We start from the raw sequence: 15,784 nt of genomic DNA, 5'->3' as shown, positions 1-15,784 counted from the left end.
GAGGCAAACAGATCTACCTGTGCGTCCCCGAACTGATCCCAAATCAGCTGAACCGTCTGGGGATGGAGTCTCCATTCTCCAGCGAGAGGCCGAAACCGAGACAGATCGGCTGCACGGTTCAGGTCTCCCGGGATATAAATGTCTCGAAGCGACCTCAGATGCTTCTGACTCCATATGAGGAGGTGGCGGGCGAGTTGCGACATACGGCGGGAGCGCAGGCCACTGTGGCGGTATTGTCTGATCGGACTAATACGTGCTGACCCCTGAGCAACGCACAGAAGCGGTGCAGAGCGAGACGTACAGCCTGCAACTCGAGGCAATTGACATGCCAAAGGCGCTGGGGTCTTGTCCAGGAGCCCGTGGCAGCATGTCCATTGCACATGTCGCCCCAGCCCATTGTGGAGGCATCTGTTGATACAACAACATGCCAGGAAACTCGTTCTATGGGCACTCCAGCCCATAGAAAACTGAGGTTAGTCCACGGGGTGAAGGTCTGACGGCAGGTCGAAGTCACTGGGACCCGGAGCGTGCCGTGTTGCCATGCCCACCTCGGGACTTGATCGCAAAGCCAAAGCTGAAGCGGTCTCATATGAAGCAAACCAAGTGACGTTACTGCGGCTGCGGATGCCATATGCTCCAGGAGCCTCTGAAATAGTTTCAGTGGAACCGCACTTTTGCCCTTGAACTGATGAAGGCAAGTTAGCAGTGACTGCGCGCGCTCGCTCGTAAGCTGCGCGCACATGGCGACCGAGTCGATTTCCATACCGAGAAAAGAGATCCTCTGCACGGAGCAGAGTTTGCTCTTCTCCCAGTTGACCCGAAGGCCCAGACAACTAGGTGCCGGAGCACTAGGTCCCTGTGTTCGCAAACCTTGTCTCGAGAGTGAGCTAGGATCAGCCAGTCGTCGAGAGGAACAAGGGCTGCCTCGACAACCTTCGTGAAGACGCGAGGAGACAGGGCTAGCCCGAAAGGGAGAACCGCGTACTGGTATGCCTGCCCCCCGAATTATATATATATATAAATGAGGCATACCAGTATATATATATATATATATATATATATATATATATAGCCTATATATATATATACTGGTATGCCTCATTTGCATATGTAAACATGACATTTCAGAAAACTTGTAATACAAAAAATGTCTGTCTCTATGTAAGTGAAAAACTGGAAAGGATTTATGGTGATATCTATAACTTAAAAATTTTACCCTATCCACCTGTAGTGTTTCGGCTGTGAATAATGCACCTATTGTTTCAATAACAATTACAAGAAAATGGGACCCTTATTTCAATGTTATACGGTGGATCCTTATTCAGGAGACATTGAACTTTCTAAAAATGTGGTATAACAACTTTTCCTCAAAAATGCCTACAGGGTTACACAATCTTGAAGATTCGGACCTGACTATAAAGGATGGCACTATTGTAAGTGGTTGTTGTTCTATGGTAAAAACAGGCATAGTAGGTGGAGCCTCCATTGGCATATCACTTCAGTTTTGTTGGTATTAACTAACAAGCCCAATCTGCTATAGGTCTTCACAGCAGCAGCAAGGATAATTTGCAGGTGTTCTGGGGTATGTGCCACGAGCACGCAGTTGTCAGCATACTGCAGCTCAAGGGCCCGCATAGCTGAGATCTTGCAGGCGGCCTGGAACCTTCGCATATTAAAGAGGTTTCCATCCAACCTGAAGTCAACAGAGATCCTATTACTGCTTTCAAGCTTATCACGCAGAAGCTTTGTGACACATAGGAGGGAGATCTTAAAAAGTACTTAAAAAGTTAAAAAGATGTTACAAAACTTTTTTGGACAGCCAAATTTTGTCAAGATGTCCCAGAGCAGCTCTCGGTTCACAGTGTCGAATGCTTTGGAGAGATCGACAAATGACATGAAGAGGTCCTGATGTTGTTCACAGCATTTTTCTTGAAGCTGTCTCACTGTGAAAATCATGTCCACAGTACTCCGATTCTTTCTGAAACCACACTGTGACTCTGGCAACAAATGTTCGGTTAGGTTTTCCACCAGCCTGCATAGCATGATTTTTGCCAGGACCTTACCTGCGACAGCTAGCAGCGATATACCTTGACTGTTGCTACAAATAGATTTGTCACCCTTGTTTTTCAAATAAAATTGACAATGTTTGCATCCCTCCATTGTTGAAGGACACACTCCTGTTTCCAGACCTGCAGGATATATTGATGAATCAACCTGGTACACAGGTAGCCACCCTGTTTAAGGAGCTCTGCTGGGATGCCGTCATTGGGTCCGTCACTTCAAGAACCCCAGCATAACTACACATTAAACACTAACAAGTATCCCCACTTTTCTCAAAAATCGAAAATAACTTATAATAATAATTAATTGGTCAGAGCAAAATCAACAAGCAGCAACATCTTTTGTGTGTGTGTGTGTGTGAAAGCTCCTATAGGTGCAGTTTATTGTAATAAAGTCAATTTCAGCATTTAGTTTGAATGTTATGTTATATTTTAGCTAGATCTTCACATGATTCTCTCAAATTGTTTCAGACCTATACCCACAAAAATAAATAAATACATAAATACAATTTACAGTATGAGTAGTGAAAGTTGTTCTCTTCAAGTTCTTGGACTCTCTTGCTGCCTGTTGTAGTCGTTTCAGTACATTGCAGACTGAAAGCCCACAAATCCATGTTCTGAAACAACATTTTCCCCATACCCATGAATAGATGACTACATCATCTACTATAAAATTATCTAAGGTTAGATTTGTTGCTATAGATACAGATCTCAGATTTGTAGTTGTGCTCTAACACCAATCTTTTTCACATTAAAAGGTCGAATTCACCTCAGCATAAAAATAACTGTATTGAGGTCTAGTGCATTTTGTATGAGAGATCCCAACATAGGTTAGGATAATCTTACTTTCAACAATGATTAAAAGCGTTATTAGAATTCCCTTCTGACCCCAGCCACCCAATAACACCCTGCTTGGTCGCCACTGGATACAAGAGACCACTCTGGAGCGTATTGGCTATTATGGACCATTATCTTAAGTAAGGAGCTAAAACCACAGATGCAGTGGTTGCATGACATGCATGAATTTGTCAGTTTTAATAAAGGAGTGCATTTAAAATATCGGATTTAAAAGTCAATATGTCTGAAATGCTCAGGCTGTGCACTTTTAATGTTCTTGAAGGGTTATACAGGTTATCCAGGGTTATACAGCCACATTATACAGTTTTATAGATATAATTATATAATCACAGCTAAAAAATACATGAATGTCACTGCATTATTTAACAAAATATCAAACAAGTGGTATTTTGAAAAACAAGCTGAGATGTGCAGGTGAAAGGTTGTTTACCTTTCTGTCTTATCTTTGGAGGTTCTGTATTATCCATCTCTATGTATACAGTATTTTAAATGTGATTTAAATATATCCACTAATTTGTTTAATTGATTAGGGGAATCTGAATAGAATAGAAGCTGAATAGAATTAGCCGTAGGTATAATATTTGATTATGTTATACATAATGTATGTTATAGGCTACACAATACTTATTACTTGATAATACTTAAAAACTCATGGGGCCGTATGCACCAAAAAAAAAAAAAAAAGTTTTGTCTTACCACTAGGAGTTCTCCTAAGAGCTCCTAAGAGTTTTGGCTCAAAACCAGTCACTTTTTATGAGTGCGCTCTTTTAATTTACACACAGTAGTTTGTAGAGAAGCATAGCAGGCAGACAGTGGGAAGGACAAATATATAATGATAGAAATGTTTATGTATGTGTGTGTGTGTGTGTGTGTGTGTGTGTGTGTGTGTGTGTGTGTGTGTGTGTGTGTGTGTGTGTGTGTGTGTGTGTGTGTGTGTGTGTGTGTGTGTGTGTGTGTGATGTTGATGCTGTTGAAATTCTGCAGCAGAGCGATGACATCTCAGATCATTATCTAGTCTCGTGTAAATTACATTTAGCCAAGGCTGCAAAGCCAACTCCGTGTTTCAAATATGTTAGACCTATTACTTCTGCCACTAAGGATTGCTTTATTAATAATCTTCCTGATTAGTTTCATCATCTCAGCATCCCAGATAGCCTAGAAGAACTAGATATTGTAACAGAAACTCTCTCTTTTCCAGCACTTTAGACACAGTTGCTCCGTTGCGCTTAAAGAAGATTAAAGAAAATAGTCCAACGCCGTGGTACAACGAGCACACTCAGGCCCTTAAGAGAGCAGCCAGAAAAATGGAGCGCAACTGGAAGAAAACAAAACTAGAGGTATTTCGCATTTCATGGAAAGAGAGCTCGATTACGTACAGAGAGGCTTTAAAAGCTGCTACTGTAGATCTGCTTATTTTACAACCCTATTAGAAAAAAATAAACATAATCCTAGCTATTTATTTGAAACAGTGGCTAAACTAACGAAAAAGAAAGCTTCAAGCCCAGAAGTTTCCAAGCAACACAGCAGTAATGACTTTATGAACTTCTTCACTTATAAGATTAATAATATTAGGGACAAAATTATAAGTATGCAACCGTCTACTACAGTATCGCATCAGGCAGTGCATTGTAGTCTCCCTGAGGAAAAATTTGATTCATTCGTTGCTATAGGAGAGGAAGAATTTTCTAAACTCGTTAAATCATCTAAATCTACAACATGTATGTTAGACCCTATACCGAATAAGCTACTGAAAGAGATGCTTCCAGAGGTCATAGATCCTCTACTTAATATCATTAATTCGTCTTTGTCTCTAGGATACGTACCAAAAAACTTTAAGCTGGCTATGATTTAACCGCTTGTTAAAAAAACTTAACTTGATCCTACAGAATTAGTCAATTACAGGCCGATCTCGAATCTACCTTTTCTGTCAAAGATATTAGAATATGCAGTATCTTCACAACTGTGTTCCTTTCTTGAAAGAAATGATATCTGCGAGGATTTCCAGTCCGGGTTTAGACCGTACCATAGTACTGAGACTGCCCTCATTAGAGTCACAAATGATTTGCTCTTATCATCCGATCGTGGTTGTATCTCTCTATTAGTGTTACTCGATCTTAGTGCTGCATTTGACACCACTGACCACATCATTCTTTTAAATAGTCTCGAAAATTATGTTGCCATTAGTGGAATTGCACTAGCATGGTTTAAATCATACTTATCTGACCGTTATCAGTTTGTAGCAGTAAATGAAGAGATGTCTTATCGATCACAAGTTCAGTATGGCGTACCTCAAGGCTAAGTACTAGGACCGTTGCTGTTCACTCTGTACATGCTACCATTAGGAGATATCATTAGGAAACATGGAATTAGCTTTCACTGTTATGCCGACGATACTCAGCTCTATATTTCTTCAAAACCTAACGAAACTTACCAATTCACAAAATGTTCACTGTTCACAATTCACTGTTCTGTGAAGTCTTCGTCGTCGGTTAGGAACCTGGGTGTGCTCTTTGATACCAATCTTTCATTTGAAAGTCACGTGTCTAGTATCTGTAAAACCGCATTTTTCCATCTTAAAAATATATCTAAATTACGCCATATGCTCTCATTGACAAATGCGGAACAATTAGTTCAGGCGTTCATGACCTCAAGGCTAGATTATTGTAATGCTCTACTGGGTGGTTGCCCTGCACGCTTAATAAACAAACTACAGCCAGTTCAAAACGCAGCAGCTCGAGTTCTTACCAGAACCAGGAAGTATGACCATATTAGCCCGGTTCTGTCAACACTGCATTGGCTGCCTATTAAACATTGCATCAATTTTAAAATATTGCTGATTACTTACAAAGCACTAAATGGTTTAGCTCCACAGTACTTGAGTGAGCTCTTAACGCATTATAGTCCTTCACGTTTATTGCAATCTCAAAATTCCGGCCAGTTGATAATACCTAGAATATCAAAATCGACTGCTGGCGGTAGATCATTTTCCTATTTAGCACCAAAACTTTGGAACAGTCTTCCTACCATTGTCCGGGAAGCAGACACTCTCTGTCAGTTCAAAGCTAGATTAAAGACACATCTCTTTGACCTAGCATTCACATAATACATTATAGACTTCTATAATTCAATGTTAGGCTGCATAGATTAGGTCAGCTGGAACCGGGAACACTTCCCATAAATCCTGATGTACTCGTTACATCATAAGAAGAATGGCATCTACGTTAATTTTAGTGTCTTTGTTTATCCCGAGTTTTTCCCGCAGCCTGCCGGATCCAGGCCGTATCCAGATCTGACGAAGGACCTTCGCCTGAACCCGATGTCAACGCAGTGCTGAAGTGCCAACTAGTCTCTCCCTATGGAGGATCCCTTTACCACTCTACAGATAAAGCGTCGTCGGGAAAACTCAATTCGCATACCTACCACGAATTGATAAAATAAAATAAAATTCTGTATCAAAAATTATAAGGAAACACCAGTACTTTGTTTAGGCTTGGTCTGTTGGGAATTACAAACCTGCGCACATATATTCAAACGCACATAACTATAGAACCAATTCTTAATGCGCATGTGAACGCCATCAGCGTTTCTCACAGGTTCGCGTTTAAAGTCTGTGTAGAGAGAATGGTGTCGTCTTAGTGGCCCCTAATTTAATAACAAATGATCGTTGCGACGGAAGCGAATCAATCAAAACTAACTTTAGCTGGAAAATAACTTTGAGAACCGCTATAAAGCCAAAACAATCTTACCTTAAATTATACGTTTATCTCTGTAAAGCTGCTTTGAAACAATCTACATTGTTAAAAGCGCTATATAAATGAAGATGACTTGACTTGACGTGTGTGTGTGTGTGTGTGTGTGTGTGTGTGTTTTACCAAGTATTGTGTAGCCTATAAAATAAATTTTGTATTATGAATAACAATCAAGTATTACACCAACAGATAATTCTAATCAGTTTCTATTCTCTTCAGTTTCTCCATAATCAATTTAACTAATTAGTGGATATATTTAAACCACAAAATACTGTACAGATAGAGCGATGGATAATACAGAACCACCAAAGATAAGACAAAAAAGATAAACCTGACTGTTTAAATATAAGAAAACACCTTTTAAAATGATACATTTTTAAAAGTTCAATGTAATTGTAATATTTCAGTATATTTACTCAGTTGCAACTCAGTCGGATCGTTTCTCTTAGGGATTTAGAAGTCCGCAGGATGACTTTGCTGTCTTATGTTTTAGGAGATACTTTTAGCGTTACAGTTTTTCTCAATTGTTTACACACAAATACTGGTACTTGAGACACAATGACCACAACATGTAACTCATTCACCAACCCCCTGAACCAATTCTGCTGAACTACAAGGACAATTCCTGCTTTACACTCAAATTGCAGTTCTAAAACACACTTTTTTCAAAACACTACACACAATTCTCTGCTTTTGGCACAATTTTCATGCAGAAAATCTCTTTGTTTCACCAGGAACACACTGCCATTCAAATATGCACACTGACTCATCACATGGGCAAACACCCGTCACACAGTTTTACAATTAGCAATCAGAGCTGGTTTGGTCCAAAGGTCCACAGGTGAGCTCTTCAATTGAGCAATGGATGCCAACATTGGATTTTTTTTTTACTGTAACTGTATACAGTCAATTCTTCTGTTGTTTTGTATGTATACCACTGTATGTACAACTTTGTGTTGGTTGGGATGTACACTGTGTACATTGTTTTTGTGGGAAAAATAAAATATATTTGTTACTGTGTATTTGTGTGTTCTGAGTATAAAAACAATATTCTCAAATATTTTACAACACACTTATGTATGTACTGTCTGTAGTAAGTGTAACACTGAACCAAAAAAAGGCCTAAGTCATTATGATGACTGGAGAAGAAGTGTTTTCCATTCATCATAGTGTTTTACACTGAGCACACCAGTGTTCAACTGGTTCTTATAAATGTCTGTTCATATGATGGATTGTGTGAGTCATTTGAAAACAAAATACCATTTTGAGAAGAAATAACATTGTTTTGAATGCAAAGTTTAATTTTGCAGGAGAATTGAGGGGTTTTGCCCATTGTGTGTGTGTTTTTTGATTTGTGTGTAGAGTTCTGAGAATATGAGGCATGCTTTCAGAAAATGTGTGTAAACAATCGAGAAAAACTGTAAAATGCTTTGTGACTTACTTTTAGTTTATACATTTACAAAAATTAAGAGCGACAGAGCCCTCATTTTTAAGAGTTGCCCCTACATTTCCACATTAGGAGCAACATTTAGCCTTAAGATTGTTTGTGAACATGGCCCCTGGCTAGGGACTCTTAGGAAGACTCCTAGTGGTAAGATACAATTATTTGTGAATACAGACCCTGGCGTGCACCTGTGAATTGGGGTATTGATAGCAGATTCTAGACGGGACGGCGTCACAGTATTGTATGTATTAGCAACTGGAGGCAGCACAAAAATAGTATACTGGCAACAAGAAATTGTTCAAAATATTGTATTGACAACTGGAAATTGTCTGAATTGTCACAAGTGAGTTAGTGTTCGTAAAGTTGTTCAACACTCACTGGTTGTCAAACGTAGCAGAGCGTATAATTCCTCGCAATAACTGTAGAGTAGACATGTGGTTACTCTCTGCTAGAGCTGTAGTTCAATGAAAAGTGCCAGCATTATTTGTTTGCAGATGCTACATGGTGTTGTATTTTGTCATCAATGCAATGCAATCCATACATTTGCGGCTAAGTGTCCAAATTCATCTAAATCAATCTGCTTAAATTACACTGCAATTAATTACTGATTTAAGAGTCAGATTCAAAGAGTCAAAATGTCAGATTGCCAGAATTTAATGTGAATAACGGGGACCTATTATGCCCCTTTTTACAAGATGTAATATATGTCTCAGGTGTCTAGAATGTGTATGTGAAGTAAATTTTTTAATGAAAGGAAAACCTTGCTGTTTTCAAGCATGTATTTTTACAGTTTTTCTCGATTGTTTACACACATTTTCTGGTACTTGAGACACAATGACCACAACATGTAACTCATTCACCAACCCCCTGAGCCAATTCTGCTAAACTACAAATACAATTCCTGCTTTACACTCAAATTGCAGTTCTAAAACACACTTTTTTCAAAACACTACACACAATTCTCTGCTTTTGGCACAATTTTCATGCAGAAAATCTCTTGGTTTCACAAGGAACACACTGCCATTCAAATTTGCACACTGACTCATCACATGGGCAAACACCCGTCACACAGTTTTACAATTAGCAATCAGAGCTTTAGCATAAAAGGGCAACAGGTCAGCTCTTCAATGGGGCAATGGATGCCAACATTGTATTTTTTTTTTATTACTGTAACTGTATACAGTCAATTCTTCTGTTGTTTTGTATGTAGACCACTGTATGTCCTACTTTGTGTTGGTTGGGATGTGTACACTGTGTACAATGTTTTTGTGGGAAAAATAAAATATATTCGTTACCGTGTATTTGTGTGTTCTGAGTATAAAAACAATAGTCTGTGTGTGTCATTTGAAAACAAAATACCATTTTGAGAAGAAATAACATTGTTTTGAATGTAAAGTTTCATTTTGCAGGAGAATTGAGGGGTTTTGCCCATTGTGTGTGTGTTTTTGGATTTGTGTGTAGAGTTCTGAGAATATGAGGCATGCTTTCAGAAAATGTGTGTAAACAATCGAGAAAAACTGTAAATGCAAATGAACTGTTGGTCACCACCCGCTTTCCAGAAGAGGGCGAAGCCTATTCAGCTCTGACAGTTTAAACTTCTGATAAATGGTTTTCTGAGCACACATATCCGAAGCATGCGCACAGAGACCTGGACGTCAGACGGCGCGTCCTTTGAGTATTAAACTAAGTTCTCTTTCATGTCTTATTGCACTTAAACTGTCAAATACACACAATGTTATGTCAAAAATGCACAAAGTTCACAAACACAGTCGGTTATGTGAACATAAACAGCAAGTAAAGAAATCGCATGTGTATATATTACAGTAGATGTGTATTAAAGTGAAAGCAGCATAATATACTGTACCTACTGCTATATATGCTGTTAAAATTAATCAAACAACAAAAGAAAAACAGAAAATCACTCACTGCTCTTGATTGAATAATGTTTGCAGCTTTGATAAGAGTGCATTTCTTTCTTGAATGCTGCTGTTAAATGCTCTGGGAAGATAAACATGGCGGACTGTGTACAGCTCACTCAGGGCAGGGTCTATTCTTATAGGGCAGAGTCCGTCAGTAGTCGTGGGCAGGGCCTGTAAAATTTGACGTCACATTGCATAGAAACTGCAAATGGCTTATTCTGAGACACTGCTTATGATTAATGGGAATAAAAAAAAAAGGAGTGGGAGGATTTTTACCATTATAGGGTGGTTGTGTACACACACTGCCGACACATGTATGTTCAAACACCCTGTAAAAGTGAATTCTGCATAATATGTCCCCTTTAAAATTATATATTATATGTGTTGTAGTTTATTTAAAAATGTACTATATCATCCATGAAGGTTTATGAGGTCTGTCATGCTCCACTAGCTTTCATACCCATGCATGAATTTTCACAATTACTGTGGTAATATCATGCTAGCTTGCCATCAAATCTGGTAAAAATCACAGACCATAATATTAATAAATGTTGTCACACCAGGAAAAGAACACATATCCAGGAAAAGAACACATATCCACAAAACAAATTTCTTACCTTTCGCTTTGACTGTTCAGACTTCTTGGACATATTTTTCATTTTTTTATGAAGATGATATAATACCTGGAATACAAAAGCCACATTAATGGCTAAGAGTGTATACCATTACTCATCCACCATTAAACAAGAGGTTACATATTACATTTTTACAACAGGTATGACAAAAACAGTAGTATGACATTTACACATAATAAATACATTGATTACATTAAATGCATGAGTAAACAATCAAACTCACAATAAATGTAATGAAAGTAGTCTAATGTTTAGTGGCATTCTTCTGAACTAGCAAATAAAAGCCATACACTTCATGGAATGCTGATCTCCATACTCATAATGTAAATGTTTAAAGAGCGCATGAAATCTGTTGAAAGGAACAGCTTTCTATCCTGTGTTGACATTTACTTTATTGAAAAGATTGTTTGGGAATATATAAAGAAAATAGCTCATAGTCTTTGAATTATTATTTGCTACTTGTTAAGCCCCTTTCACACACTGATCCCAGAACATTGCCATAGAATTGCTAGAGTGCCTTCTGTATGAAAGCAAACGCGTCCCGGGATTGATTCTGGGATCAAACCTCGAGATAAATCAAATCGGAAGATAGGTGTATCGTCCCAGCCCTAGGAATAGGAAACGACCGCATCCAGAAAAACACGGTTTGAATGACGTCTTGAAAAAGACGCAGTGTCAAACCGTGTATACTCTTTTAAGAAACTACTCTCTCTGGTGCTGAAGCACCCAGGGATGACCGCGGCAACACAAACAGGATGATAGTGCAAGCCTGATGTGAGCACTCACATTCTCACTGAAGGCGCAACATTCGGAGCTGTGAAAACAGCTATTTTGCTCTCTCTGAGATTGCGACCAGCGCTGCACTGTAACACCATCACCAGCTTGAAGAGGCGTTCTCCTGAAGAAGCAGACTCGTCTTTTGAAGTTTAAACAACTCTCAGAGATTTTCTGAGATCTAAGATTGCAGAGCAGGAACAGCATTCACTGTCTGGCTCCGAAGCGAAAGACAAGGATGTGATGCACCGGTCGCTCATTATATACTCGCACCGCGATGCACAGCAGCTGGTGCAGTTATCGCATGCCAATGTGCATTGGCTCGTTTGGTTACACTCGAACTGGATACGCTCTCGAGCGAGATCCCCATTCGTCAGAATCACTTCTGTCGACGTACGTAATAGTGAGCTGACGAAGGGGAACAGATGCACATTAATGATTTTCTACGATGAGGTCACTGCACATGCAACTGCAGATAACTTACAGCTTTGCTAGAAGCAAACAGATTATGAGGAGTCTGGAAAAAATTTATCTTCTTGTGACATTTGGATAATCTTAGGCTACTATTTGTAGGTAACTTTATCTCTGAATCCAAAGGGAATGAATTATGAAGTGCCCACCAAACACTTTGTGTGGGCGCATGGCCATCTGTTGCATCCTTGAATAAACTATGAATGCTCTCGTGCACGTTTGTAAAAGTTCTTGAGTTATGACCACGGTTATTTTGCCAATGCCCATAGGGTTTCACAGACAAGGCTTAAGCTTAGAATATATTTTAGAATACGTTACTGCCATTGTTTTGTCGCAAAATGCACACCAGTACTGTTTTTTTCTAAGGCACATTAAAAAAAAAAAAAAAAAAAAGCTACTTAAATGTTTTAATTAAACTAAGGCCTAATCCTGGCTTAGTCTAAGCCTTGTCTGTGAAACCGGAACAATAAGCTGTTTGAAAAGTATCCTACATTCTGTTTTTGACCATTTAAAATGGGTAAAATTGAATAATTTGGACATATTCGCATTGGGATCCCCATATCTATGGGTTTGAACTATGTAAGGCCTTAAAAATAAAGATTACAAAAGAAAAAATAATTAAAAATTATAATCTTTAAGGATGTTGATATTTTACAGTAATACTTTTTGAGTGACAGGCACACAGACTTTTTGGCACAAATTTATGGCACTCAGACAGATATATTCTATGCAATTATGTTGATAGAAAAAAATGATATGCATTTGTTTCAACATAATTTTTTCTTCAGATAGTCCTATTTAAATGAAAAAGCATTGGCTTTATGCATAGTGACACATTTTGTTTTTGAACACTGAAAATGTGTACAGTTACCAATTTACTCATGGAGCTACATTAAGATCCCCATGTCTCTGGAAATGAACCATATTGGGCCTTAAAAATTAAGATATACGTTTGTTAATAATCGGAATCTAAAAGGTTATTAAGATATATTTAATAGTTCTTATGTTGCAGGCATGCAAACTTGGAGCAAACAACAACAACAACATCAACAACAACACAAGAACAAAAAAAAAACAAAGATTTGAGCGGGGAAATTTCTGAAATTCGGCTGATTTGACACAGAATGACCCCATAGTGAATTATTATGGCAATTGTGATAATCAATAAAAAGTCAGTTCTGAGTAAGCAATCACGGCGCCAAGTAGTTTTCATTTTTAAAACGTGTAATAATTTCTTAGACGCTCCAAAAAACCCTCTTATCTTCTCACTTTCATTTTAAACGATAAATCAGATAGGCTACAACATGAAACTTATAGCTTTGTAGCAGGTATAAGTCCTCCCTCGATAGTTCTACAAGATTTTATCTTTTATCTTATGTCGAATTCTTACCTTGGCATAACAGCATGTGATCAAAACCAGCGGTAACAGGTACCCTATCACGAGAATGGTCACTTTATAAGTGTGCTTGGCCACCCGCTCGGTCCAAATCTCCCAGCAGAACGTACTATTGGGAGCCTTAGGGTGATCCGTCAAAATTTGGTGCTGCGCAACCGGGACTGCAAAGATAAAGGAAAGCATCCAAATAACACAAACGCCAATGAGCGCATTCCTCCGGTTACGAATACAGGGGGACTTTTTGGAGAGCACCACGGCAATGTACCTGTCCACGGACATGGCCACGAGCGTGAAAATGCTCACCAGCATGCTGACCGTAACAAAATAGTGCACAGATTTACACAGAAACGCCCCGAAGATCCACTCGGGAAGTGAGTATATGGTGGCCTGAAACGGGACGCAGAACAGGAGGAAAGATAAATCTGCTATGCTGAGATTTATTATGAAAATGTTAGTGGTACTTCTCGAGCGCCTTGACTTTATTTTCCCAATAACAACCATCACTAGAGTGTTTCCAACGATTCCCAAGAAAAATATACATCCAAAAATGACGGGCACAATCACTATCTCCGGACCAAAAGTATCGGTCGTTTGGTTCGTGTCCATATGCTCCTCTGTCCAGATTACCGTTTCATTTCGGGATAACACCATGTTTACAAGGATTCGAGAAGACCGGTCGAAACAAATGAACATAAGTCCGTTCAGAAGCACAGAACAATCACTCCCCAATTTGGTTTCTCATTTTGTCAAGTTAGCGCGCGCTGACAAATCCTTGGCTCGGTTGTGGAGTACTCCAGTTACGCTGGGAAATGCACCGGCTGGGTATGAAGCACTAGAGAGAACGCACATCATTCACTGGCGCGTGTTCTTTCCCGGGAAGACGCTGGAACACTGGCACCAGCTCAGTGGGGAAAGTTTTCGCCCGGAAGCGTTAAAAGATCCTTTGTCGTGATTTGGTCATGATCGATTCACTATTATTATGGCATAGTTTATCTAAAGATGAATTGGCCTAATAACTAGCCTATATGTTACTTGTCATAACGATAACTATGTCGTTGGGTCAAAGAACACTATCATGTTTGTGTAGGCTATGTCATTATGAACTTGGCTTAGAAAAATTCAGAGGACCTTTACGCTTGTTGTCACATTATCTAGGTGTCAATACGATACAGATAACCAGGCGCTGACTCAGTGACTTGCTTGTTTGTATGCTGCATCTGATCTGCATAGCCTAGCCTACTAGCCTGCTGATATCCACAACTCACAGTAGTCTACTGATTTGTCAAAATATATATATATTTTTTCTTAAGTTTCATTAGTAGGCCTACTTTCATTACCCTGTTCTTTATAAGAACCTACTAACACAAGCAGCATTCCACCCACACAAATAACCTTAATAAAATGATGCAAGAGTGTTCAGTGAACTCAATAAAAGAAGAATATCCTTACACTGTTTCCTGGATTTTATAGCATCTGTTACTGTGCAGTTTTAAAATACTGTGCAGTTTCAAAACATTTTGTTATGCGAAACAAATAATGCAATCTTTGTTACTCTAGGGAAATGTTCTATAACACACCTGCTATATTACCCATTTACAAATCAAATTAAATAGAAAGGATTCTTGAAGGGGGGGGGGGGGGGCATTAAAAAAAAAGCTTTTTACAATGTTGTATATGCCTACACCTGATATTAATTTATAAAACAAGAAGTAACTGTGTTAATGGAAACTATGAAAAGATTTGATTGATATCAAAAGAATGAATGCAGAAAGCCTTGCACTTTAAGCAAAACTGCAAAGGTCAGGTAAAGTATAATAGACTTAAGACTTTTGTCTAAAGCCAAATGAATAGATTAATCCATGAAGGTGTCTTATTATAATTGAAAAAGCAATGTGGCAATGAATATTAAAGTTCAGTGAAAATTGCTTAAAAAAAGGATGTGGGAGAATCATTCAAAGTGGATTTTTTTTTTTATATATATTATAATAGAAAAATGGATATTTTTCCATAATGTTGAAGCTACTCTTTTCTATACAATGAGTGTGGAGCTAAAAAAAAAAAAAAAAAAACTACCAATGTGCTCTGTCAGTACATGATGTTTGTTGTAGGAAATGAATATGCAACTGATGGTTATTGGAATTCTCAGACTTTGTTTTAGTCTGACTTCTCAAGGTTATGTGATTCTGGAGTTGGTTTTAAAAGCTCTGAAACACCTGCAAACAGTGGTTGTTCAAGGCATACAACCTTGTTCTGGCACTGTGTTCTTCAGACAACATGTGGCAGATTTCCCATTGAGGAGACAAGGGAAGTGCCAAACCAGACTGTAATGCATTGGAGGAGGAACTGATCTTATAGGATCATGATCACTTGTGTCCTTTTTTTCCAGTGTGGTGATGTGCTGTGGTTATTTAATTGGTTATGGTGGTCCCAAGGAACTTGAGTGATTCAGTCATAACCGCAGCTGCACCTATTTTCTAG

General features: G+C 38.7%; 1 protein-coding gene across 1 annotated transcript in view; it reads right to left on the bottom strand.

Annotated features, from left to right (window-relative positions):
- galr1b (galanin receptor 1b) overlaps window positions 1-13,957 on the bottom strand; it is a gene marked incomplete at both ends in the record, with an annotated part of 56,330 nt that extends 42,373 nt beyond the window's left edge. Inside the window, 2 exons of the mRNA XM_081350482.1 lie at window positions 10,648-10,713; window positions 13,301-13,957. Of these exons, the coding sequence (XP_081206608.1) occupies window positions 10,648-10,713; window positions 13,301-13,957 (723 nt within the window). The remainder of the gene's footprint in view (window positions 1-10,647; window positions 10,714-13,300) is intronic.
- Window positions 13,958-15,784: the final 1,827 nt, after the last annotated feature.

This window comes from Scardinius erythrophthalmus, assembly GCF_964197995.2.
Source record: "Scardinius erythrophthalmus genome assembly, chromosome: 2".
Lineage (NCBI taxonomy): Eukaryota > Metazoa > Chordata > Actinopteri > Cypriniformes > Leuciscidae > Scardinius > Scardinius erythrophthalmus.
This window is presented reverse-complemented; position numbering and strand designations above follow the sequence as displayed.